The sequence below is a fragment of the Pollachius pollachius genome, assembly GCF_949987615.1.
Source record: "Pollachius pollachius genome assembly, chromosome: 3".
Classification (NCBI taxonomy): domain Eukaryota; kingdom Metazoa; phylum Chordata; class Actinopteri; order Gadiformes; family Gadidae; genus Pollachius; species Pollachius pollachius.
Window position 1 is genome coordinate 23,820,524 of NC_136936.1, and position 26,340 is coordinate 23,846,863.

General features: G+C 45.9%; 1 protein-coding gene across 3 annotated transcripts; it reads left to right on the top strand.

Moving 5' to 3' along the window:
* LOC307073041 (myelin protein zero-like protein 2) lies at window positions 1–24,587 on the top strand. Of its 3 annotated transcripts, none has more exons than XM_079732713.1 (6): window positions 1–85; window positions 830–998; window positions 18,505–18,674; window positions 19,660–19,870; window positions 20,773–20,950; window positions 23,074–24,587. In XM_079732713.1, the coding sequence occupies exons 2-6, from the start codon at window positions 947–949 to the stop codon at window positions 23,228–23,230; spliced, it is 768 nt and encodes a 255-aa protein (XP_079588839.1). In that variant the 5' UTR covers window positions 1–85; window positions 830–946; the 3' UTR covers window positions 23,231–24,587. The 3 variants fall into 3 exon arrangements, with proteins under 3 accessions (XP_079588839.1, XP_079588840.1, XP_079588838.1); XM_079732714.1 differs by having other exon boundaries at window positions 77–92; XM_079732712.1 differs by lacking the exon at window positions 1–85 and having other exon boundaries at window positions 571–998.
* Window positions 24,588–26,340: the final 1,753 nt, after the last annotated feature.

A 26,340-nucleotide genomic window follows, 5' to 3' on the forward strand; every position in this document is an offset into this window, starting at 1 on the left:
GGCTGACGGTAGGCTGCTCTTAAGTGTATGGCTGAGGATCCTAACGATTAAGGAAGAAATTAGAAGTGATCCAGATTCTGCCCAGGTGCGTGGTGAGTTCCTTGTTGATCGTTTCCTCCCGCATATCTCCTAGTTAATGGCGATGTTTAATGATTGCAAATAGTTCACGACATCACGTGTAGGCAAATTGCATTCATACGTGGATGCACGCACACGTTCAATAGAGCTTTACGCACGTTTCCACCAGTGTCTCACCGAACACCCTGCAGGCTGCAGAACATCATCACTATCACTAGCGTTAGATGTTGCAGAGATTTTAGTCGACTACGACCTGACCTAATATAAAACCCACCTCTTACCCACCCTGCTTCTAACACAACTTTTGATGACGCATTGATATATGATGATACTAAATCAACCCAGACAACCTAGACAATGCATTCCGATCCACTTTAACACTCAACGCAACTTAATCTTCATGCAAATACAAATATAAGGTATTGCGTAACAACCCTGAAGCTACAAGTTGAATGCCATCGGAGGACTTTCGACGGCAAAACTGGTCTGACCGCCGTCCGCCTCTGTGCACGGACAGACTGCATGTCTGTGTGGAGGTGAGCGCTCCACCCTCCCCGGACGAGAGGGAGGAGGGCGGTGATGAAGGAGGAGGAGGACAGCGGCGAGCTGGGGCTTGCGTCTACTTCAGGAACAACTTCAACCTAACTTCTACCTCTCTCTCTCTCTCTCTCTCTCTCTCTCTCTCTCTCTCTCTCTCTCTCTCTCTCTCTCTCTCGCTCTCTCTGTGTCTCTGTGCTTCCCCGCTTTGCAGGACTTTCGGTTTTGGGGGGATCCGTTTGGGGTGTTTTCGGTGGGGACACAGACACCCATAGGTTCTTGACGCAGACTTGTTTTGTACCCCTGGACGCCCGTCGACAGACGCTCTCCAATGTGCGCCAAACTCCTCGTTTTGGTTGTCGTCTACGGACTCGCAGGCTCAGGTGAGACCCCCTCGGGTTGGTGGTGGGAATATGTTTATATGTTCCTTTAAAAAATAAAATATAACGATATATGTACGTGTCACTCTCTGAATGCTACGTCCAGTACATAGATGTGACCTAATGTAGACCTAATGATTACTTGATTTGCTTCAGAATACATATTTGTGTATATTTGAATGGATATTTTTATTTTTTATCATGAATTACCATTTGGGAAAATTTGGAACGATATTTGAGAGGCAGGTATCGCAAGTAAAAATAGTTTTTAGGAATGTATTTTCTATATAGATATTCACAGATCTTCCAGAACTGGGAGTAGGACTAAACTGTACATCATGGAGTTCCCTTTAAGTCACCAAGGCCTTACAGGAAACCAACAGCATGTCCATTATCAAATGGTCAAAATGAACCATAGCCTTGACATGTGGACGGCCCTGCCGGGACCCTGTCCCCAGGTCCTCAAGTGTTCCAGTGCGTCATGGGGAGGGGTGGCCTTGGCCCTGTGGTCCCGGGCTGGCTCTAAATCCTTCCCAATACCACACCTATAAAGCAGTCGTTCCTCTGGCCCGGCGCCTACACAGCTTAATAACCGTGTTGGACGCCACCAGGCCCGGGCTGCATTGTTTTCTCCCTCTGTACGCTTCACCCTGCTCTGGTTTCCTGTCGTTTGAACGTGTGCCTGTATCCCTGGTCTGGGGAGCACCTCAAAGCTCCACCTGCTTCCCCTGATCGTCCCACCACTGTTTAGGAAATGTCCGTCGGATCTTGGCAATCATTTACCAGGTCAATACAGGAAAGACCCCCGGGGGGGCGGGGTATAAAGAGTGGCCACTCATCTCATTCCCCAAACAGCACCGCTAATGGTTTGCAGAACTTCAATCGGCGAATCAGCGCCGCTCTCCATCGGCTATTCATTCAGCCCGGCTCCACGCAGCCTAACCTTGAATTAATCTGCACCACTAAGTGGATTATATTGATTGAACATGTCCATCATCGATAGGGTCCTCTTCTCCCAGCGATAAGCGATCTCGTTGTTTAACCTGATGCATGCCTCAGGCTGTTGGTCTATAGAAGACCGCTCCGCTGTGAATCAGATAGCGAGGGGGTCAACGGCACGATTGTGGCTTTACATTGGTTAATATTCAGCAGTTGCGAAAAGTCCCTATTGAGTTTGAGTTTGAGTTTGCCAATCGGTGAAGGACACTTAAACGATTCCATGAAATGATTGTCATTGGATTTTACCATATATTTGTTGTGTATATCAGAGCGTTTGTCTATCCTGTGTCCCACTGGATGTGCTGTTCCATTTACAGTGGGGGCCGTCTTCCCCATGTAAACCACGTGGGTACACCTAGTGAAACAAAGGGACTTAACGGCTGGCAGAGTCGGGGAAGTGTACACAAACGCTCGTCAGCCTAAGCTTTGAGGAAAGCTGTTTTCCTTTCGAAGGGAAGCAAAGAATGCCCGCACACGCGCGCATAAATGTTTGTTTATTTGTGCTGGGGTTTTCTCCAGGAGTCTGCCATCGACGGCTGAGAAGAGGAGGAGGAGGGCCGCTGGGCCTTCAGCGTAACATGTGTTAGCTTGTCCTGCCTTTCAGGTTTTCCTTCTCTACATTTTATCTCTAACAGAGAGAGAGAGAGAGAGAGAGAGAGAGAGAGACGCTGTTTTTCTTGTACAACAATAATATTACACACACACACACACACACACACACACACACACACACACACACACACACACACACACACACACACACACACTACAGAACCAACCAGTTGTTGGATTCCTGCTGAGCCTACAGATGCGCCCGCTGACCGGCTCTACCAGGACGGATCACTTGGTGTGTCTTTGCCGACACCTCTTTAATCTCCATCACATTGTAGGTCAACACCGTCACCCAGCTGTCTAGTGACACTCCCCAGGGAGGGTGGACTGCTCCCTGTGTCGGCAGCACGGGGCGGGGCCCGGGAGGGAGGGGGGGAGGGGGAGGTAGAGCTGCCAGTGATCCGTTGTGTAGAGCAGGAAACCGATCCGCTTCAATCTCAGCAGAAAGATGTTCTCTGGGATCGGGTTGACCTCGCCGTTGAGCTATGAACTAATTTAGTTTGTACCGTGCCGACTATAAACTGATACGCAGTATTTATAGTTTACGAAATCGTGTATGTGTGTGTGTGTGTGTGTGTGTGTGTGCGTGTGTGTGTGTGTGTGTGTGTGTGTGTGTGTGTGTGTGTGTGTGTTTCTTTCTTTTTTTTAACTTTTATTTTAGTGGTTTTAAAAAAAAAAAGTTTGGGTCAAATTTCACATGTCCTTTATAATAGTCTCTTCACTGCAGGATTCAAAAGAGGTACCCACCAGGGCAAGTGGTACTAAGGGGGCAGATATTTCAGTCCTTGATGTGCTGCAGCACTAGGTTCCATATGGCGACGAATTTCTGAGAGTTGCCGGTGTGTGACAAACTGTCACAAGTGTACTCTCAAGTGTACTCTCAGCGATATTACATCTGTTACATAAGACGAGAGATTTGGGTGTGTGACAAACACCGGCAAAAAGTGTCAAACTGAGGCGCTGAATCTGATTTCCACAACTTCAGAATACGTCTCTTAGCAATTACCATGCCATAAACCAGGATTGTGCGAGCATTATGGTCCAGCTCTTCCAAGGTTGTGGAATGTCCGAAGAGCGCGGTTTCAGGATCAGGAGTTAAAGAAACATTTAAAACAGTAGAAAACCATTGAAATACCAGACACCAAAAGTTGTAAAGATTTGGACAGTCCCAAAAGTGGTGAGCAAGTGTACTCTCAGCGATATTACATCTGTTACATAAGACGAGAGATTTGGGAAAATGTCATGCAGTTTAACCTTAGAATAGTGCAATCTAAGTGTGACCTTAAATTGAATTAGCTAAACCCTCAAGTTTATAGACCAGGGTGTTATGCTTTTTAGCGTTCCCTCCCAGACATCGTCAGAAATTCCAATGCCTAAGTCTTTTTCCCAGGTCTGTTTTATTTTTAAAGTAGATTTGTCCTGCTGGTTTAAAAATATTCCTACAAAAGATGAAATCTGGTTTTTAGCTTCCGGTGAGCCCAGCTAAATTTTGGGCAATGAATCATCTGCGGGCAAGGACTCAAAGGATGGTATATTTTGTCTCACATAATTTCTTAGCTGTAGATACCTGAAGAATTGAGCTTTCGAAAGTGAAACTTTCATACTAGCTGCTCAAATGAAGCAAAGTGACCAAATGAAGGTCTTCTACTGTTACTTTTCCCTTCCGACTCCAATCTCTGAATGCTGAATCTGTGAACGATGGGGGGAAGGCATGATTATGCCAGATTGGGGCATATATGGACGTGCTCGGTAGTTCAAAGGCCTTCCTAATTTGGTTCAAAATTCAAAAGTGGTCTCCTCTGAAGGAGGCAAGCAGTCTGGGGGAAGAGAAAAGGAGCGCAGTAAGAGAAGTTTTTTGGGGAGATCGGTAATGTTCTCTATTTCTCTATGTTCTCCTTTAGTTCGTTTAACCTTTCCATGAAATTGATCTTTAAAAGAGTCTTTGGATTTTTAGATAATTTAATGCCCAGGTACTTTATACTGATCAAATTTGTTTTAAACTGTGTATTGGCTAGGAACGTCGGGTCCAGATCTGCTGTCAACGACAAGAGTTCACTTTTTTGCCAGTTTATGGTGTAACCCGAGACTTCGCTGAAATAATTAATTAGCTGGATTAGGTGAGGGACGGAACTCTCGGGGTCTGATACAAAGATGGCGATGTCATCTGCGTACAGAGAAATCTTATGGTCCATCCCACCTAGTGTAATTGGCTTTATAAGTGCGTGCCCTCTTTTGCTAATAGCTAAGGGCTCGATGGCCAACGCAAAGAGGAGTGGCGAGAGGGGGCAGCCCTGACCCGTGCTGCTCTGAAGGGCGAAGGGTGTGGACCTGTCCTGGTTCTTTTGAATGGAGGCGGTGGGATGGGCATATATTAAACGCACCCAGGAAATTAAAGAGGACCCAAGACCGACCTCCTCCAGCACCTTGAGCAGGTTCCCCCACTCAACCTGGTCGAAAGCCTTTTCCGCGTCCAGGCACAAAACAGCTTGTTTGGAAGAGCTGTCAAATTTGTTATACATAATATTTAAGACTCTTCTAGCATTAAAAAATGAGAACCTATTGGGGATGAACCCAGTCTGATCTGTGTGTATAATGGATCCTACAAGCTCGTTTAGTCTGTTTGCCAGAATTTTTGTGAAAATTTTGAAATCCAAGATAAGCATAGAAATTGGTCGATATGAGGGCGGGTTAGTTTCCTCCCTGGCTTGTTTCAACAAGAGATACATCTTTGCGTTATACAGTGTTGGTGGGAGCTTTTTCGCTTCGGTTGAGTGGGGGAACAATCTTTACAGGATCGGGGTTACTTGGTCCGCAAACTTCTTATAAAATTCGACCACGAAACCATCTGGCCCAGGGCTCTTGCCGTTATGCATCGATTTAATAGCGTCCGTGATTTCTGCAGGGGACAGTTCAAAGTTTAAGGCCTCGCGGGAGGCGCTGTCTAGTTTTGGTATGTCTAGCTTTTTTAACCATGCATCAATATCACCATTAGCTTTAGATTCATACAGCTCCTTGTAATACTCCTTAAAGCGTTTATTTATCTGTTTCGGGTCAGTTAAAGCAACACCTCTGCTAGATTTTATTGTATGTATGGATCTGCTGGCTTGTTGCCCTCTGAGCTGGCGGGCTAGCAAAGTATGTTGTTTGTCCCCTAATTCAAAATATTGTTGTTTAAGTCTGAGAAGCTGATCACTGACTCAACTCGTTAAAATAGTGTTATACTCGTATTTAAGACTAAGAATATTTTTCAGAGTTAGGGGGTTATTTGTGTTTCTGTATAAAGTCTCTAGCGATGAGAGCTCCAAGTCAATATCCTTTAAACGTCTTTCTCTAGATTTCTTTAAAGACCCTTCATATGAAATTATATAACTTCTCATGACCACTTTAAAAGTTTCCCACAAGGCGGATTCAGGGACATCTGAGGTATCATTGGTTTCTTAATATTCAGTGATTTTTCCCGACATGTATTTACAAAAAGCTTCCGTCGTTGAGCAGTAAAGGGCGTAGCCGCCAATTAGCTCGCTGCTTGGATCTCTTAAATTCAAGAATAATAGCTGCTGGGGCATGATCCGAGATCAGGATGTTGTGATAAAAAGGCAGCATCATCAATATTAGGACTGTAAATGTTAAGAAGTGTTACATGAACAGAGCAAAGGTACCCAGTTATTGGTCCGAAGATCCACTAGCCAAAGTTAGCCTGCTAGCCGATATTAGCCAGCTAGCAGACTGTCACTGGTGACACCGGCCTGCCCGGCATGTTGTCGGCAAATCTCTTGGCCTCCTCCGGGGTAGTGAATATCGATGTGTCGGTGCCCTGGGTAACACGGAGCCGAGCGGGATAGATGAATCCGGTCCGCAGGCCTGCATCTCTTAGCTTCTTCCTTGCATCCTCGAAGAGCTGGCGTCGCTTCATTATCTCCGCCAGGTGGTCTGGAAAGCGGGTATTTTTGTTGTGACAGCCGCATTATCTGTTCTTTCAGCCGGTAGCTGTGGATCTTGGCTATCATGACTCTGGGGCGTGCGGGGTCGTTAGCCGGGTGTGCTCCCAGTCTTTATGCTCGGTCAACCTCTATCGGCCTCGGGAAGTTTTCTGCCCCCAATAAATCTTTAATAAAGCTGGCGAAAAATTCCCTGGGGCGAACACCTGCAACTTTAGCCCGACCACTTTTATGTTTTGGCGTCTAGAGTGCGCCTCGAGATCAATTACTGTGTCCTGGAGAAACTTGTTAGCATTCTCTAGCCGTAGCCCCTGTTGCTCTAGGAGAGTTAGCCGGGTATCGTGGTCACTGCTCGCTTCTTCCACCGTAGCTATACGTTGACCGTGTTCATTCAGGGTAGCCTGCGTGATTTGAAGAGGGCTTGAAATTCATCGTCCATCTTCTTGCTCATGTCGCTTATGGCTGTGAGAATGACGGTCAAGTCAGGGGTACCATCCACCATTAGCATAGTTAGCTCTGATGCCCCGCCGCTAGCCCCCTCTTCGGCTGGCGGAGAAGCTGGGTTTTCAGCGTCAGTTTTCGGCTTTTTACGGGTCATTTTGTTTCGGTGCCGGTAGAAAAGTACGAAGCAGCACTTAAAGTGGGAATTGTACAATAAATAGTCTTTTTTCCTGTAAAACTCGATTTATCGGAGAGGAGCGCAAGCAAAACACGTCTATTCCATCACATGCGCTCTAGCGCCCCCCCGTGTGTGTGTGTTTGTGTGCACCATGCGAAGCCAATATGCTGGAAAATGGGTGCTTCAAGATTTTGCCACGCTGGCCTTGTTTATCAGTCGCCTCCCCCGTTTCTTTCTGCTGTAAAATGTGGCTACAGATGTCATCCCGAGCCGCAAGTATTTCTATGCGCACCCTAATGTGCACGTGTGTTTCTTCCTCTGGCCCCGCTACATGTTTCTGAAACTGTTTGGATAAAAGAGAATAAGATAAACATCCCAACATGGCCAACGGGCGGTCTGCCCATATCGGGCGTCTCGAGGGGGAAAATGTATAAACAGTTCCAGCGAAAGTTTGAAAAAGACGAATTAGGAAAATGTTGAGCAGCTGACGGGCGGAGGGGGGGGGGGGGGGGGGGGGGGGGGGGGGACAGGCTGAGAGAGGCAGTCAGGAACCGTTGACATAGGGGATGTGCACCCCCCCTTCAATAAAAACATGACAGAAGCATAGGACTTTTATTTTGAACAAAAGGTTACGATAGACCTAACAATGGCCTCGTCTAACACACACACACACACACACACACACACACACACACACACACACACACACACACACACACAACCTCACACGCGCACAAACACGATAATACATCTTTTAAAGCAATACTGAGAACTGCCTTATATAGCAATACTGAGAACTGCTTTATACTGCAATGTAGTTTGTCACTTGATGTCTGTATTTTGTGTTTTCCCTTAAATAAATAAAGACACCATGTCACCTTACATGGATGCAGAAAAGGCACAAATCAGTGCATACAAATTCATCAGAATGCAGGAAATGCAGGGTCTGATTCTTAACATTTCCTATGGGAATGCACCTTTAATGTGTCCCCAATACACATAAGTATTTAACCTGTTGTTACATGTTTGATCATTCACATTGCGTTGCATGGCTTCTTATCCTACGTTGAACAGAACACTCAGTCAGAACACCGTCTGGGAAGGTGATCCCTTTATTCCATCTTATATGAAGTGACAAAGTACTTTAGTCATCATGCTCGCTCCTCATTCCAGTAATGTGATGGTACTGCGCACAGCTAGGCATCCTAATGAGAGAGAGAGAGAGAGAGAGAGAGAGAGAGAGGGAGAGAGAGAGAATATAAAATGTATTGCTATTACTTTTAAAAGTTAGACTTCAGCAATATTGTAGTTTATATTATGCTATGACCACTGAATATCCCACTGGCTCTTCATAGCATCACTGAGATGAAAACCATGTTGTAATATTGGCCTACTAACTATATATTACACAAACAGCAGTCATTCATTTTTTTGCAATAAAACTGCTATAAATATATTGCAGTTATTCTATTTCCCCAGTCAATATAAATGTGATGTATTGGGTTGCACTGTGTGCTTTTATTGTTTGTTCTGACTTGATTTACTGCTTTATTCTGCCATTCATGAGTTATTGCAGAAAACACACACAGACACAGATACAGAAACACACACACACACACACACACACACACACACACACACACACACACACACACACACACACACACGTAGCCTCGCTGGCGATGGTGATGGTCGGGGGTCGGCACATTCTATGTGTAAAATGCCCCCACACACCCAGTAGTCCTTTGAAGCAGTGGTGGTGTGATGGGCCGCTGGGGGCTGGGGAGTCAGCTGGGAGGTGGGAGTTGGTGGAGTAGTTTGATGGATTTAAATCGGTGACCCCCCCCTGTCAGATGAATCACAATTAGGTCTGCATGGAAAAGAGAGGACCTGTGTGTGTGTGTGTGTGTGTGTGTGGGGGGTGGGGGTTTGTGTGTGTGTGTGTGTGTGTGTGTGTGTGTGTGTGTGTGTGTGTGTGTGCGTGTGTGTGAGGTAGAGTCCTCTTAATGGCAAAGTTGTTAGCCATGGGAAGGCGAGTGAGAAACTGTACACCCCCCTGAGGGGAGGGGAGGGCTCCATCTCTCTCAGGCGCCATCCGCCATCCACTCCCCCCCCCCCCCTCGCCCCCCCCCCCTCTGTGCTCCCGTCCCATCGACCCACCCCGCTCTCACTGCACTGAGGGTGCTCATCCTGCCCCCCCCCCCCCCCCCCACACACACACTGTTACCTGTGAACCCAGCCCCTCGTGTCCCCCCCTCTGCCCCCACACCTTCCACACGAACAAGGGAGCCTTTGACTGGAGGAGAAAGGCTCTGCTGGACAATGGAGAGAAGAGGGCTCTGCTTGGCCCCCCGTGGAGGATGGGGTAATGGCCGGCCATGAGTGCTTCCTCCTGAATGCTCTGCATCCCAGGTCTCAGGTTTCCTCGCCGGGCCCCCCCCCCCCCCCCCCCCCCCGCACACCATTTGTCTCACCCCTGGTGTAACGAGGAGAGGAAGGGCCCCCGCGGAAACACTGTTTCCTGAGGCCAAGGTCGTCCCCGGAGATTTGTGGTGACCTGAAGTGAAACCTCCCTTTCTCAAGAGAGGCTGGATTAGGGAGGCTTGACCAGCTACCGTATTCTGGATGGAAATGGTCTCTTCTTGGTACTGTTTTTGTTTGGTGTGTTTACCAGAGTCGTGGTTGGTGACGTTGTTGTTTGGTGTGTTTACTAGGGTTGTGTTTGGTAACGTTGTTGTTGTTTGTGTTTCCTAGAGTTGTGTTTGGTGTGTTTACCTGAGGGGTATTCCACAAAGGCGGTTTTACCACATAACCGGGTAAGCTAACCCAGGGTTTGCGGTAACCCTAGGTTTTCCGTTCCAAAATGAACACGGTATGTTAGTTACTATAGAAACATATGCTCTGAATCAAACCTGGTCGGAGCAAGTTTTGCGCAGGTTAAGTTTGGAACATAACCCGGTTTTGAGTATTTTAACTCGTGTTCACCGCAGATTTCATGTGTTTACAATGGCATGCCCTTTTGATAAGAGGCAATATCGGAGCGCAAATTATACATGCAATCCACCAGGAGCGATTAATAAGACCACGGCTCGACATCTTGCCATATCCGGATGACTTTTTGCTGGAGATATATAGATTCTCGCGCAAATCTTTAATATATTTAATTAGCCTTCTCCAGCCTTACATAGCCAACACTACCAATCGAGGACCTGGCCTCAGTTCACTCCAGACTATTTGCGTAGCCCTCCGTTTTTTGCAAATGGTAGTTTTCTCTATAATGTTGGAGATGCTGAGCGCATCTTAGTCCTTTCAGATGACCCATCCACGTCCAGACCAAGATTTTCATCGGCCTCCTACCATATAAAGAGCAATATTGGCTAAGTATGCCGAGAGGCGCTTACAACAGAAAGTATAAAATAGTCCTAACGGACTTACATCCACTGGAGAACTCCACTGTGCGATCGTAGCCGGCTGCTCCATTACAAGCATTAATCCATCTTGATCTGTGAAGTTGATGAATTGTCACTTTTAGGTTTTCTACCCAGTTACCAAAAAAAACATTCGGAACATTTGCTCTGTGGCACGCACACTGTTTGCATGTGTTACTTCGAAGACAAACAAAATCTAAAATACAAGAAAAACAGAAAAACCTACATTCAACCAGTGGGGTACCCTCACATGGCCCCTGACTCTCTGAGGAGGTACCTCCAGGTACCCCTTCCATGCCAGGGCGCCCTGAATTTATGTCTATTGCCAGCTCCTCTACCGGGGTCAAGACAATTTGAGGGCCAGATCCAGTCTGCCGAGTGTCAGCCTTTTTTACGATTGGCTTTAAAAAAAAGGGCATATTTAAATGCAGGAGTGACAAATATGGTATGACAATTTAAATGCTGTACTGACAAAATATACCAATACGATGGTGGGAAAAGCTTACCAGTTTCTATGATGTTTTTATACTTAAGTTTTACTTGATCCGCTTGGGAGCCATCGGAGTACATATTTTTTAGAAGAAAAGGGTTATGTGGTAGGAACGTTAAGAATGCTTTACTTGGATATTAATAGATTCATGGCTCAAATATTAAGGATCATGCTTTTGACATGTAACTTACGCATTCACGCGGTCAGTGATCCGCTGCCAGGCTTTGGTTCTCTGGGTTGCAGAGGCTTAAGCGTTCTTTTTTCTTGTGATAATGTCCTTCTCCTCGACATAGCTCTCCAGGAGAACCTGGAGTTCCATTTCATTGAAATAAGTGGCCCGTTTCGCCATTTCGATCAGGGTTTCCATGATCCATACATCACATCTTTATAGGTTTGGCGTGGACGCGCACAACCCTGTGTTAACCAACCCCGTGTTGATTGAACTAATGCATAACCCGTGCGGTGGAACCGACAGCTCTGGTTTAGTTGGCACAGGGTCAATCAACCTAGAGTTCAGCGTTAACTCTGCGTTTGTTAAACCTCCGTTCGTGGAATACCCCTCAGAGTTGTTTTTTTTAACGTTGTTGTTTTGTGTGTTTGCCAGAGTTGTGTTTGGTAATGTTGTTTGGTGTGTTTACTAGAGCTGTGTTTGGTAACATTATTGTTGGGTGTGTTTACTAGAGTTGTGTTTGGTAACGTTGTTGTTTGGTGTGTTAACCAGAGTCAGCTTGGCCTCCCGTGTCAATGTCTTCATCAAAGAGCAGAAATATTGCAAAATAACGGCAACCATCTAAGAAAGGTGAAAGGTACAGGGAATGTATTCAAATGATGAATATACCATATGCTCCACGTTACCATAACGTGGATCAATTTCAGAGAATGCAAATATTATCCAATATGAATGGACTTTGTAATTATTAAGCTGCAGACCAACTAATAAGTGGAGTATTTGGCTAACAAAATCCAGCCCGTACTGCAGCGCGGAGCCTGGGCCACAGACCGCTGACAGACGGCCCAGTGAGGGGTAGGGTTCAGTGAGTTCACCTTATTGTTATGGATTGTACATTTTGAAGGACAACGTGGACTTATGCCAACACTAGCAAATCAGAAAGAGATGACTGCTCTTTGTTGTGTGTGTGTGTGTGTGTGTGTGTGTGTGTGTGTGTGTGTGTGTGTGTGTGTGTGTGTGTGTGCGTGCGCACTTGTGTGTCTAAGTGGGTGTGTGCACAGTAAAAAACTATTATAGCAACAGCCACTGACTTAAGTATTATTATGTAGAGAAGAAGGAGTGACAGTTTTGAATAGCAAACAGGTGGGTGACGTCGGTTGGTGACAAGCCTTGTTGAAAAGAACAAAATAACGTGTGTTGTGATGTATTGCCTAATAGTCCCTTTTATTTGGCCGTTTGTGACGTGTATAGAAACATTGGCATGTGGAAAAACGTGATTTGTACATACCCAGGCTGCTTCTCGATGCGACAGCTGAGCCATGTTGTTTCAGTGGAGGTGAAGTCTAACCACGGACACCAGGGCACATGGATGAATAGGGTCAGGGTTGGCACCATCGCAAAGGACCCAGAATGACAAACAATCGCTTAGTCCATTCACGATTGGAGACAAATGAATGTGCGAAAACAACCACAAAAACACCCACCCGACCAAACACAATGGGCAGTAACTAGTCATTAGTATGGCATAAGTGATGGATATCATAACTCAAAACCACCTACGTCAAGGCGATTGTTCTGGACAATTCCCAAGAGGGTTGTACTCGGCAATGGGTAAACCAGATTGGGACGCTGCTTTTGATTGACTGTAAAGACATGTTATGGTCTTTTACTTGCGAAAATTGAACATTTTAGTTGACACAAGATTTTCACACACACAGACACACACACAGACACACACACACACACACACACACACACACACACACACGTGTTTATGTTGTTATCTACTATGTATTTGGCTGGGCAAGTACGCATCAATCAACATTTTAGTTCACACTTAAATATTAATGTTTCAGAGTTAGCCAAGAGGCTGAATTACATTTGTTACCAGGGATGCTGCCGTTAGATATTTAACTGCTAGAAGTTCATGTCATCGGGTCCCTTTTTACATCCCAAAAGGAAATGTTGTGCGTACAGGAAGCGATGCATGAAACACATCCGGATATTAAGGGCCATAAGACATGTCACCAAACAATGGACTGTACATGGCAGGAAGACGTGTCCATTCCATGATCCTTCCCTCCGCGACAGTTAGGCGGAATAACCGGAGCCGGGGCAATGTGGTAATATTGAAGCGCATTCATACTCACACCAGAACCCGTGGTTTCACACAGAGCTGATGGGGTCTTATGGTCTCATCTCGAGCCCCCATCTCGTCCTGGTCTAGGCCCCATGGGAAGCATAGTTTGGCCCTAATGAGCTGTGATAGCTTTGTGTCTGGAGCTCTAGGGTGTGGTCTCCTCCTTGCCAGACAGGATGTAAACAGGGATAACACCGGCCTGGTTAACTGCATGATCGGCAATGGACAGACGTGCGCGAAAAAAAATGTGGCCGACTTATTTTCAGCGAGGATCTGGTAAGAGGCTGGGTAGTGCTACTGGAGAATAATGGTGTGTTCCAGATGCCTTGTAAACCACCCACACGAGTTGTTCTTGTGACGTCATATCCTGGCTTGTAGCACTTATAGACCTCTGAAGAATAAGTCCCGCCTCCGAGGCTCCGGTTCCATCTGTCAAATGTCTATGGGAAATAACGTGGGGTTTTCGAATGATCATACATAACAAACTCTCTAGGTGGCGAAGAAGTAAAAGCTGCTCATGTTTTGAACTACACACTTTTTCCATCTAGATTCCACTTGGGTTTTGGATTGTCTGTGCCGTAAGTAGTAAACGTTTATAAATGCTACTTTAACGGCACAGACAATCCAAAACCCAAGTGGAATCTAGATGGAAAGAGTGTTTAGTTCAAAACGTGAGCAGCTTTTACTTCTTCGCCACCTACAGAGTTCTTAATGTACAATCATTCAAAAACCCCATGTTTTTTCCCATAGACATTCAACCGATGGAACCAGGAGCCTCGGAGGCGGGACATATTCTTCAGCAGTCTACAGCGTTTCTGTTTGTCCTTGTGAGTCATTAGCTAGTCATTGTTATTGGCCTCTTTAGCAAACCAGCTCGAAAACAAACAACACAACTTTACATTGTATTGCACGTACAGCAAGTCCGTGCAATGCATAAATTGGTGACCGGATAAAGCAGCAATGTAATCAATTGTGTAAGAGCATTTAAAATCAATATTAAAATGACCAACGTGGTACAAATACAAAGAAAATACACTCATACAAAGATGGCAGAGCCTTCTTTGTTTACAATGTCGTAAGGTTAACCTCCCTGAACTCGGTGGGCTCTCAAAACCCGAGTGGGAATGACCATAAGGGGGCGTGCCTCTGTGGCGTGCCTTGTACACCACCCGCAACGTGCGGGTGGTGTACGAGGCATCTGGAACACACCATAAGTCCCTCGCTTTGTTGGCCTGTTTCTCCATCTTCCTCTTCTAGTTAGTTTCTCGCTAAACTCGTCTTTCCAGTCTCACTGACGCTCCCCGAAAATCACTCACACTCACTCATGTGGTCATTTGCTCGCTCACTGACTCGCTCACACGTTTGCTAACTTACTTAATCACTCACAATCACTTGCTCTCCCACTTATCAATCCTCTTTCAATCTATTTACTACCTTCTCTTGCTCCTCTCTCTCCCTCTCTGTCTCTCTCTTTGTCTCTCTCTGTCTCTCTCTCCCTCTCTGTCTCTCACTCTGTCTCTCTCTGTCTCTGTCTCTCTCTCTCAGTTTCTCTTTCTCTCCTATCTCACTCTCTTTCTGTGTGTCTCTTTCTCTCATATCTTCCTTGACATCAAGGTTAGCCGTTTTCCATTTATCCAGGCTTTCCTTCACCATGAACCAAAAAAGAGGCCCAACTAATCCCTCACTCACCTAATAAACATGTGGATGCTTTGAACTTCCCATGCCCATTCCAACTATCGCTTGTTATCTGCTAATAGCCGTGGTAATGACAACGATGTGTACAACAACACACTCACACACTCACATATATCTACATTTAAGACTTTTTTTCTTATAATCATTAAGCGCGGGCTATATGCTTGAGGAGGGGCACCCATTACAGTAATCACACACACTGCGTTGGAAGGACTGTTCGCTCTATTAATATATCTAGTCTGCCTCCAGAAAGCTCTAATTAACCTAAATTCCTAATAGCCTGTGGAACGGAAGGAGCCGTTGTTTCGAACACTAATCAGCGCGTCTAACATCGTGCAAGTCCATTGTTTCCACAGCACTGTTGATTCTTTAGGGTTGTTGTTCGTACCGCATTAGCATCGCCTAATCGAATCACAGGCTAATAGAGCCGTGAGCGAGTTTGAGATGAGGAGCCATTGATATGAACGCTGCAGTGGGTCGTTTATTATAAAAATGTATTAATCACAGAATCACACGACCACAGTGTTAATGCACTATTCTATTGAGTGGGAGTAGCTATAAAACGGACCACATTCCACGTCTGGTTTCACAGAGAATTGATGTTCCCCAAGTTTATAGTATATTAGTTCTCCTTAAGCGACAGAGCTAATAACATCACTCATCCATCTCTGCTGTCCTGTGGACGCTAGGAGACACTCTGGCCACTGCCTCTCCCACGTTTTCTCTGTGTGTCCACTACCTTTAGATGCTTAGAGCCTGTTTCTCTGTGATTGATGCCTTACCAGCCAGCTAGTGTACTATTCCCATGCAAGAACACATGGACAAACACATGCCCACGCACACACATTGGACACACACACATATATGTGCAAGTGTCTATGCATGTGTAATGCACATGAGCGGTTTCCTTGCTTTATCGTCCGATTCATCTCTCTTGCCAACCCGCACGCACGCACGCACGCACACACACACACGTGCACACTCCAAACTTGCGCATGCAGACACACACATGCACACACACCACGTCCTGCAGGACAGCTCATTAGCATGGTCTCTGGTTCAGCCAGCCCTGATGCTATCTTCCTAATGAATATACTAACGGCTGGCAGTCAGCTCCGCCTTTGATGGCCTGTGTGTATACCTCTCAAAAGACAGAGACACAGAGCGAGAATCAAGAAGGACAGTGAACACGACGTACAGAGTGGGTGAAGCACGACAGATTAGTTAGTTTGCCATATTTGCCCATGTTGCGTGGTATCTCTTGCTGTAATATCTACAGCCTGCCCTCCTCTCTCCCGCTCTTACACAAACACACACACGCCCGTTCCTCCCATGTTTCATCAGACTCGTTTAAAACACATTAGGCTGGCAGAGCTCTGTCGAGGCTCGGCGATGGGACGTCCACCCACACAAACACTTACACCCTACCGCATGTCTACCCTCCCATCTCAGCCCACAGGAAGCACTCTGTGGGCTGATACATGCTGCCCAACGAACCCAACCCCTTCTGATGTTTCCCCAGCTAATACTCGCCTCGGCGCTCCTCAGACTTTACACTATACCCCATGGATAGCGTTTGCTGTCACTAGGTTTGCCTGCTTTTGATCCAGTGGAGAGCATTGGACAAGCCCTGGTCCTTGGTTTGGCTAAGGCACAGCTCGGGGGGGTTCACTGAATAAATGAATGGTTTATGGATGAACCAAAATTTAACCAAGATCCCCATGGAAGTATTTGGTGATTCATTGAATGTGACTGTGTCTGAGGATCAGGGTGGCTCTAGCGTCCTGATGTCATGCGTCTGTAGTGCATACTTTTACTCAGACATGGGAGGTGACCCTCGCGCTGTAGCAGAGCCATATGTCTGTGAGAGGGTGTGGTGAATAAAGCTATAGAGGCCCGGCCACTGGGCCAAGGGTTGAGCCCATAAAATACATTTTATCGGCTGATCTGCAGCCATTTTGAACCCATTCTTAAGTGATTAAGGGGGGTTGGGGTTAACACGTAGACTCTCTCTCTCTCTTTATATCAATATTAACTCTATTCTCTGAGATTGCTCTTATGATGAGACGCTGGTGGTCAACATTAATTTATGTTTGGCGGTGTGTAGAATTTAAAAAAAGACGTGATGATGCATGTTGGCAGTGAGAAGCCAAGGCGAGCCTATAAATAGCCCGATGACGACAAGGAATCGGTAGATGCTGTGGCAGTCTAAACGCAGCCAAACCCATGTGCACACACACTCATCCACACACACACACACACACACACACACACACACACACACACACACACACACACACACACACACACACACACACACACACACACACACACACAGACACACACACACACCAGTGTAGCCTGCTCTTATGTTGTCAGGCAGCGCTCCTGTAAGGAGGGTAGAGGCTTTCGGTCTGCTGGGCTTTTGAGAAAGCTTGTTTTCAACCTGATGACCCGATTATGAAGTACCTATAACACCGGGGTGGAGACTGACCCTCAATAGCTCCTCGCTTTGCTCCAGTGTCACACCTAAATGTGTGTGTGTGTGTGTGTGTGTGTGTGTGTGTGTGTGTGTGTGTGTGTGTGTGTGTGTGTGTGTGTGTGCACGCTCGCATGCATGAGTTGGTCTGGAGCCCCTCACATCAACGCCTCCCATTTTGAGGTCCATTCATCACATCACCAAGGGGCTAAATTGCTAGCAATATCCTTTCTCGGCTCTCCAGCACCAATCACTCTTCAGCCAATATATTTGGCATCTAGAGAGTCATTTCGTCAGCACTCTATCATCATCCACTCAGGATACAGCAAATGTGTTAACCATTCGTCTCCATCCCACTGTGGTCCAAGCTAACTGGCCATCGTGAAGGTTCCTCGACTGGTAGAAGACAATGCCGCCAATGGTTGTATAAACGCGGTTATGAATCCCATATCAATACTAAAGGTAATCCGGTCTTCAGATATCGGAGCAACTGACATAGGAACATTGATACCACTTTGAGTTGCATCAGTCTTTATCTCTGTAAAGGTCAGAGGGTTGGCAAGTACCCAGTTGCTTGCATGTTGCTACACACACAAACACTCCAAAATACAAGAGTCTCCTGGCACCAGTGTTGGTCTCTCCCTTCCAACCATGTATTATTCCATGTATTTAGTGAAAAACCCATTTTAGCAGCATCCTCTGACAAGTCGTAAGCATTATTTTTATAGAGAGGAAGGAGTGACAGTTTTGAATAGCAAACAGCCAATAGGTGGGTGGCGTCGGTTGGTGACAAGCCTCGTTAAAAATAAGAAAATAATTTGTGTTGTGATGTTTGCAGTAATAGTCTTTTGTGTGTGTGTGTGTGTGTGTGTGTGTGTGTGTGTGTGTGTGTGTGTGTGTGTGTGTGTGTGTGTGTGTGTGTGTGTGTGTGTGTGTCCAGGCATGCTGGCGGTGCATGGCATGAAGGTGTACACGTCCTCCGATGTGGAGGCAGTCAACGGCACCGACGTGCGGCTCAAGTGCACCTTCCAGAGCTCGGCCTCCATCAACCTCAACAGCATCACTGTCTCCTGGAGCTTCAGGCCTCTGGGGCCCGGCCGCGAGGAGTCGGTGAGCCACCTCCGCCGTGTGTGTGTGTGTGTGTCTTTGTGTGTGTGTGTGCAGTAGTTTTCCATTTGACAGGTTGGTTTGTGTTTGTTTTCGTGTGTGTGTGTGTGTGTGTGTCTTTATGAGTGTGTGTGTAGGTTTGTGTTTGCAGTAGTTTTCCATTTGACAGGTTAGTTTGTGTTTGTTTGTGTTTCTGTGCAGTAGTTCTGCGAGCGTGTGTGTACGTTTGTGCTCGCAAATAAGTGTTTGGCTGTGCCTGCGCATTGTGTGTCTGCATGTGCGCACTTGCGTTCACTCTCATGCCTGCGTGCACATGCATGAGAGTTCAGATCTGCCACCCGCACTGTGTCACAGAGCATCCACCCACTCAGACTAGTGAGAGAAAAGTGGATGAGTCATAAACCTCCCCTGTGTGCTTCTGTAGGCAGCCTTGCATGTGTGTTTATGTATGTTCCTGTGTGTATATGTGTGTTCCTGTGTGTGTATGTGTGTATACGTGTGTTCCTGTTTGTGTATGTGTGTATACGTGTGTTCCTGTTTGTGTATGTGTGTATATGTATGCTTCTGTGTGTGCATATATAGATGTGTGTGTGTGTTTGTATGTATATTCCTGCTTCTATATGTATGTTCCTGTGTGTATGTGTGTATATATGTTTGTGTGTGTGTGTGTGGGTGTGTGTGTTTATGTGTGCTTGTTTGTGGATAAATGTTTGTGTAATTGTGTGCCGGTGTGTATGTCTCTGTCACATGTGCCTGTGTGTGTGTGTGTGTGTGTGTGTGTGTTTGTGTGTGTGTGTTTCTTCTGCGGGAGAAGGAAGCGCAATCGAAGGAGACGAGAAAAAGGCTCCTTCACTTGTCCTTAGAACAACATCTATATTTCTTCTGATCAGCAAACATCCAACCCACACCTGTGGACCCCAACAGCTCCCCCTCCCACCCATCCCCCAACCACTAGTCACCCCCCTTCTCCCCCTTTTGCACCCCCCAGGTCTTCTACTACCACATGAGTGCGTACCCGCCGCTGGAGGGCCGCTTCAGGAAGCGGGCCGTGTGGGCCGGGGACATCATGAGCCGCGACGCCTCCATCATCGTGCGGGAGGTCAAGTTCACCTACAACGGCACCTTCAGCTGCCAGATCAAGAACCCGCCCGACGTCCACGGCAACGCCGGAGAGATCCGCTTCCGCGTCGTCCACACAGGTCTGAGTGAGGGCGTGTCCGGGGCCCCTGGGTCCCCCATTCTGCTCAGACGGTCGCCTTATTAGCGCAGGGACGTCGCTGGCAGCATCCAGCTCCAGCCAAGACGTATAGGCCTTTACATTTAGGGGATTTTGCTGACGTTTTTTTCTATCCAAAGCGACTCCCAACCATTCATTCACACATCCACACACCGACGGTGGAGTCAACCACGCAGGGTGACAGCCAGCTCGTCAGGAGCAGTCAGGGAGAGGCGTCTTGCTCAGGGACACCTTGGCACTCCAGAGGAGCCGGGGATTGGCTTATCTCCCGTTGTGTGTTACATGCGTGCAAGGGCAACTCCGGATCATCTACGGACCTGATTGTCAGGAGTTCAACCTGAGTTCATGTGTGAAAACCCTTTGTTAGGTCTAGCTAAAGGTGTTTTAAATACCAGGAGATGTACATATATTTAGATATAGATATATAGTTAAATAGATAGATGTAGATTTATAGATATAGATATTTGTGCAAAGCTCATAAAAAAACGTTGTTTATTTAGTATGGATACCTAATTGTATATTAAGTATCCCTGAGAGAAATAAGAAATGGTGCATAAATCACACGCAATAAAATTAAAAATAGAAAATATATTTGTTGTATTAAATAATGAGTTACTAGTGTTGGCCCTATTATGAAACCAAGCAGTTGCAACATCAATTCAATAAGCTGTGTCTTTGTGGTTAGGCCTCACTTCACGGTGAGCAAGCCCAGAGCAACAGGCGATATGAGCAGGGCCAGGTGCTGTATCTGATGGATCAGGGGCCTTGACCAATGAAAGGTTTTCATTATCTCCAGCCGCGCTGCGCGTGGTCCGGTGCGTCACGCTCACTCATCCTCCTCGTTCTCCATCCTCCCACCCACAGCCTCCTTCTCTGAGCTGTTGCTTCTGGCGCTGGCCATCGGGGGCGCCATCGGCCTGGTGGTCATCTTCCTGGTGGTCTTCGTGTCCTGCAGAAGGTGCGCCAAGAACAGGGCGCGGCAAAGGCACGCCGAGGTGGACCAGGAGGCCCCCCGCAAAGAGAGGAAAGACCCCACGGCCTGGTAAGGGGGCAGCGGGGGAGAGCGGCCGAGGGACAGAGAGACGGAGGGAGGGAGAGAGCCATAGCCTCTAAGGTGACGGAGGAGAGGGATTGGAATGCGTATCTCTCTCTCCCTCGCTCTCTCTCTCTCTCTCTCTCTCTTTATTTCTACTCTTTTTGGGTGGATTGGGAATGTGGTGCTCCCCCTCTTGGTTCCTCTGAGATGCTCTTTTCTGTTGGATGCTTTCATTCCACCGCCTGCTTCTCCTCTCATCGTGATCTTTACAGCTGAACCAACCCCCCACCCCCCTCCCCCAGCCTATCTGGTCACATCAGGTGCCTTGGTGTGTGTAGAACACTGTAGATATAGTCAGAATACTGGAACCAGAACAGACTTTTACCACACTACTATGTGCCTTATATTTTTTCCCGAAAGGAAAGTTAAATTGTGTTGAATTGGCTTTTGAGTCTTGTTTGCTCTGGTTTAACTATACCGGCCCCTAAACCCATTTCTAGGTTTGTTTTAGACTTCTTGTGGATATGGATCAACAGTTGTTGTAAACAACATTGTTGTTGTTTACAACCCAACCTAATCCAGATCCAAATGCAAACACACCAGTTCAACCTAGTTTATTAACACAATGAGGGTAGGCAATAAGGTTGTATACTTTAAAACACTGAAATTGGTTTACTGTTATCGTTGGACATAGGAAATCTAAAGCTAATATTGAAGTTCCTTTTGCATAACCTGCTCCATTTTTTATATTTGAATCGATAACATTCATAGATAAGCAGTGAGCATACAAAGCACTTTCCCTGTTGTCCGAGGATGTAAAGACCAAGTATAACTGTTGGACCTGCTGGGGCACATTTGTTTGTATGTATTTGTTTCTTGCATTTCATTGTAGTCATAAAAATGTTTTTAATGTGTATATATCATTTTGTTTATCTTTTCCAATTTTCGATGATACAATTATCAAATAATGTGTGTATCAGTCAATAAGTTACGATAAGACAGAGCATACTGGTCTCAAACACATTTCAGTTGATCAATACTAAATCCATAGTCTTTTTCAGACTGTGTTTCAAAAAAAATTCTGCATTGTCTTTAGTACGTCAGACTGCATGACACCATCTATAAAAGACGACTCAGTGATGTGTGTGTGTTAAGACAAGGTATTGCTCTGTCAAGGACAATGTGTTTGTTTGTTTCTGGGTACGTGGGACTCTTTTGTTCTCTACTGGGTTTTCAGATCTCTCTGCTGGTGGTCTCCAATGTAAAGCATAACATACAACATGTCCAATATAAAGCATAACATACAACATGTCCAATGTACAGCATAACATACAACATGTTCAATGTACAGCATAACATACAACATGTCCAATGTACGGCATAACATACAACATGTCCAATATACAGCATAACATACAACATGTCCAATGTACAGCATAACATACAACATGTCCAATGTACAGTAAGACTTACAACATGTCCAATGTACAGCATGACATACAACATGTTCAATGTATAGTGTTATATCCAACATGTACACAGTCAACTGGCTCCGGCTTCATTGCCTAGCATCTCTATAGGATTATTTCTCCTGCCAACGCAAAAAAATAGAGCCACACCTTAGATTGATCACAAATTTTGAACCTACAAGGTTTTGTTGAAGTTTAATTCTTAGACTTTTTCTGAGGCAGAATTTTGTTTGTGCCGTCTGTGAATCTAACCGACTTTCCATGCTGGTGTGTGTGTGTGTGTGTGTGTGTGTGTGTGTGTGTGTGTGTCCGTATATTTCCATTGCAACATGTGCTGTGCTGACATGATTGTGCATGTATTATTCATGTGCTTCTCATGGACGCATATTCTTGTCCTTGTGAGTTGTGCACATTGCCCTTACCCCTTTTCTGTGTGTGTCTGTTCATGTGCATGTTTGCAATCTTGTGTGTGTGCATGTGTCACGGATGTGTGTGTGTGTGTGTACGCCTGTGTGTTCTGTATGTCCTTCCCCTCGTGTGTCGTTTGTGTGTGTGTGTGTGTGTGTGTGTGCCTGTTTCCATGTGTCTGTGTGTGTTTGTGTGTCTGTGTGTGTGTGCACCACACTCTGTGTCCTGTGTGTGTGAATGTACGTGTGCCAGCCACCCATCGAGGGCGGTCCACCTGTATGTGTCTCAGTCGTCTTTCGAGATGGACAGTTCGGACGGCATGATCTCCACAGCCAGCTCCAACGAGCCCAGCTCCTCCTCAGAGGAAGAGAGGAGCACTGACGAGGAGGTGGGCGGGGACTCTGACTGAGGGAGTGGGCGGAGTCAGACACAAAGACACAGACAGAAAGACAGGAGGGAGAGGACGGAATGGGGAAGGCCCAGGCGTGTCCGGTGAGACATAGGACGGGCCTGAGCGCCCTGGGGCCGGCCCGGGCCAGCGGTATACCCGGGCATAACAAATGGACAAAGAGAGGCAGTCAAGCAGGGAAAGGTTTCCATTTTCAGAATTTCCTCGTTGTAGAACACTCAGCGTGTAATAATTGGACTCCTCTCTATGCAAAACCCTACTCACATGAGGAGTGGAATACGTGAAAAAGGTGGTGGTTGGGTCAGGGAGCCGGGGGGGGGGGGGGCGGCTGGTAGTCTCTGAAGGGAAAGGTGGTGTTTTCTATTTGCTCGGCGGAAATGTGACCTGGGAGTCATCAACCCTAATAAAGGAAGGCGATTTGATGACCAGGTAGACCGCAAGGTCCCATAACGATAAGCCCTTCATGTGGTGATCATTTTTTTTCAGAAAATAAGGCTGTAATAAAAGTTGTTGTTTTTGTTGCTATTTATTATACCACAGAGATTATTAGCCTTTGTATTATCTAGCCCTTAATCTCACATTGCCAGACCTACACAAGGGCCTTGGGAGACACTAAGAACTGTGATTGGATGATGAGCCCTCTGAAACCCAGAGGCAGCCGTTATTTCAGTGGTTAGTCAGATGACGGCCCACTCTGGCCCCGACCTTTCTTATCCAACCCGTGTGCCATAATTTCCCTTTACCGGATTGAATTTGTGCTTGGACTTCTGATGGATTTAAGAACCCCCAGCCAGTGTGACTAAGACATCGTTAAAGAGCTCCTGCAAACGGCTGCTAGTGTGAATGTCGTAGCATAGTGTTGAAGCACTTCAATAAGATTTGCTTGTGCAAAAATTATAGGTAATTTTATCTTCATTCAGTTGCATGCGAGAAAACTACTGTAGCTAGTTGTAGAGGAGTAGAGGAGTCAAACTGTGAGTTAGCTTCATGCACACAGCAGGAGAGCTGTGTGCATGTGCACCAGTGTGTGTGTGTGTGTGTGGCAGGCCAGACGTAAGACACGCAGTGGGATCTGAAAACCTCGGGTAATTGCAAAAGATTGTCCTTTATATACTTGTTTTAAGCAACCCTAGAACACATAAAAAATACTAACACATTATAAACTGAAAGCGGGGTGTGCATGATTTTCTACTTTTTGTAAAAAGTTTAAAAGTTGTCTTTGTAAAATGTGTTGCAGATTTTGTATTGTATTTTAGCTTATGTCAGCAATATTTTAAACCTGTTATTGTTTTCAAAAAAAGTGTAACTGTTTGTTCAATTAAAAAAAATGTTATATATATATATATATATATATATATATATATATATATATATATATCGAGAAAGATTTAATAAAGATGTTTTCTAAACCAATAAAACTTTTTCTCGAATCCTGACTTCAGGTTCTGCACTCTCCCTCCATTCCATCCACACGGATATTTACATTGATTCTACTTGGTCCATAAAATAAGAAGACCTTAATTTGCATGACATGATTTGATAGGCTTCATCTATTATGTAAAAGACTCAATCTTGTTATGGAGTAGTTATGATTCACCCCATTATAGTAGCTGGCCATGCACTTCATTGAATGCTTCCATGGGTGTCCCATCTACCCTCAGCTGTTTTCCTGCAATGGGTTTCCACTGCAAATGGTTGACGCTATTGTTTATTGCTGTTTGTGAGGGGAAATATGCTGATGTATGCTTCTCTGATTTCTATCAATGTGTGCTTATTTGGAAAATGAAAGCATGGGTATGAATATGTTAGCACCTGTTATTGGATATGCTTGGGATTTTGTGTGTGTGTGTGTGTGTGTGTGTGTGTGTGTGTGTGTGTGTCCGTGAGAGTGTTTTGATGCATGCACATATTTGTGGCATTGATCAAAGTCTATTCCTCTGGTACAGCATTGGTTACTGACCGACACAGAGCACGTGTGTGTTGATGTGAGTGCCTGTGTGTGTTTGTGTGTAAAAATGAGAGGCCCTGGATTAAAGTAGGGACACCAAACAGCATTAGCAGGGAGATAAAAGAGTTGAAAGTCAAGGTGTCCATTTATCTCAGGTAAACGTTTGCTGCGGTGGAGATGGAGGAAGGGTATCTGAGGTAAGTGGATTAAGTCACACTGGACTTCACATAAAAATCAACTCGGTGGCGCCACGGTTCCTGTTCATGAGCTCAGCGCGTCGCCCCCGCTGATATCTCCTCATCACCCAGGGACGCAGAGCGGGGACCCGGTCCCGCACAGAGGGAAGCTTTTATTTAAGCTATAATAAAAAAAATCCCTAAAGTGAAAGTCTGTGTTTTCTCTGTCAGAATGACTCCGCTGCGAAGGTCACGCCCCCTAGTGGGAACTTTGTTTCGGTTTTTAACTCATCCACGATGAAAAAAAAGAAATGAACCTCGGTGAGTCACTGTTTTGGAGAAAAGGGTAAGGCTACGAAACAAGTCAAACTCAGAGGTTGTGTTTCGGAAACGGAAAGAATAATGATGCAGCCTATCATTACGAAATTGAAAAAGATATTGTGGTGTATTAGTCAGCCTTTTCTTTTAAAACTCTTGCCAACTTAGTATCTGTCTGCATTCCATGTGAAGGTAGGTTGGTTTCTTGGAACAGTCATCACCAACAGTCATCACCGACACATAATCCTCCATCTGCATGCTGGGACATGAAATATGCAGCCATAATGCACTGTAACTATACTGTCGGACTCCAGTTTCCTTTCTCTCTTCACGTCCAGTATAAACCGTTCAACCATATCTCCCTGCTATCATCACCTTCCCACAAGGCTCCTGCAAAAGCACAATGGTCCCAGTATCAAAAAAGAGACCATTGTTGTTTTTTTATCGCCCCCCCCCAACACACACACACACACACACACACACACACACACACACGCACACACACACGCACACACACACACGCACACACACACACACACACACACAAACACACACACAGAGTGTAAGCTGATGAAATGTTGGGGGAAATCTGTTGCTGGGGGGGCTGAGGGATAATGGCTCCAGAAGACTGCTCCTCTCGATCCAGGCCGCCTTGAGCCGGGGGCGGC

What these genes read in the sequence shown, in the direction of transcription:
- LOC307073041 (XM_079732713.1), top strand. Translation starts at nt 947, where the DNA reads ATGTGCGCCAAACTCCTCGTTTTGGTTGTCGTCTACGGACTCGCAGGC. An exon ending in GGCCCGGCCGCGAGGAGTCG is followed by an intron (nt 18,675 to 19,659) that starts GTGAGCCACCTC and finishes TGCACCCCCCAG; the next exon opens with GTCTTCTACTACCACATGAG. An exon ending in AGGAAAGACCCCACGGCCTG is followed by an intron (nt 20,951 to 23,073) that starts GTAAGGGGGCAG and finishes TACGTGTGCCAG; the next exon opens with CCACCCATCGAGGGCGGTCC.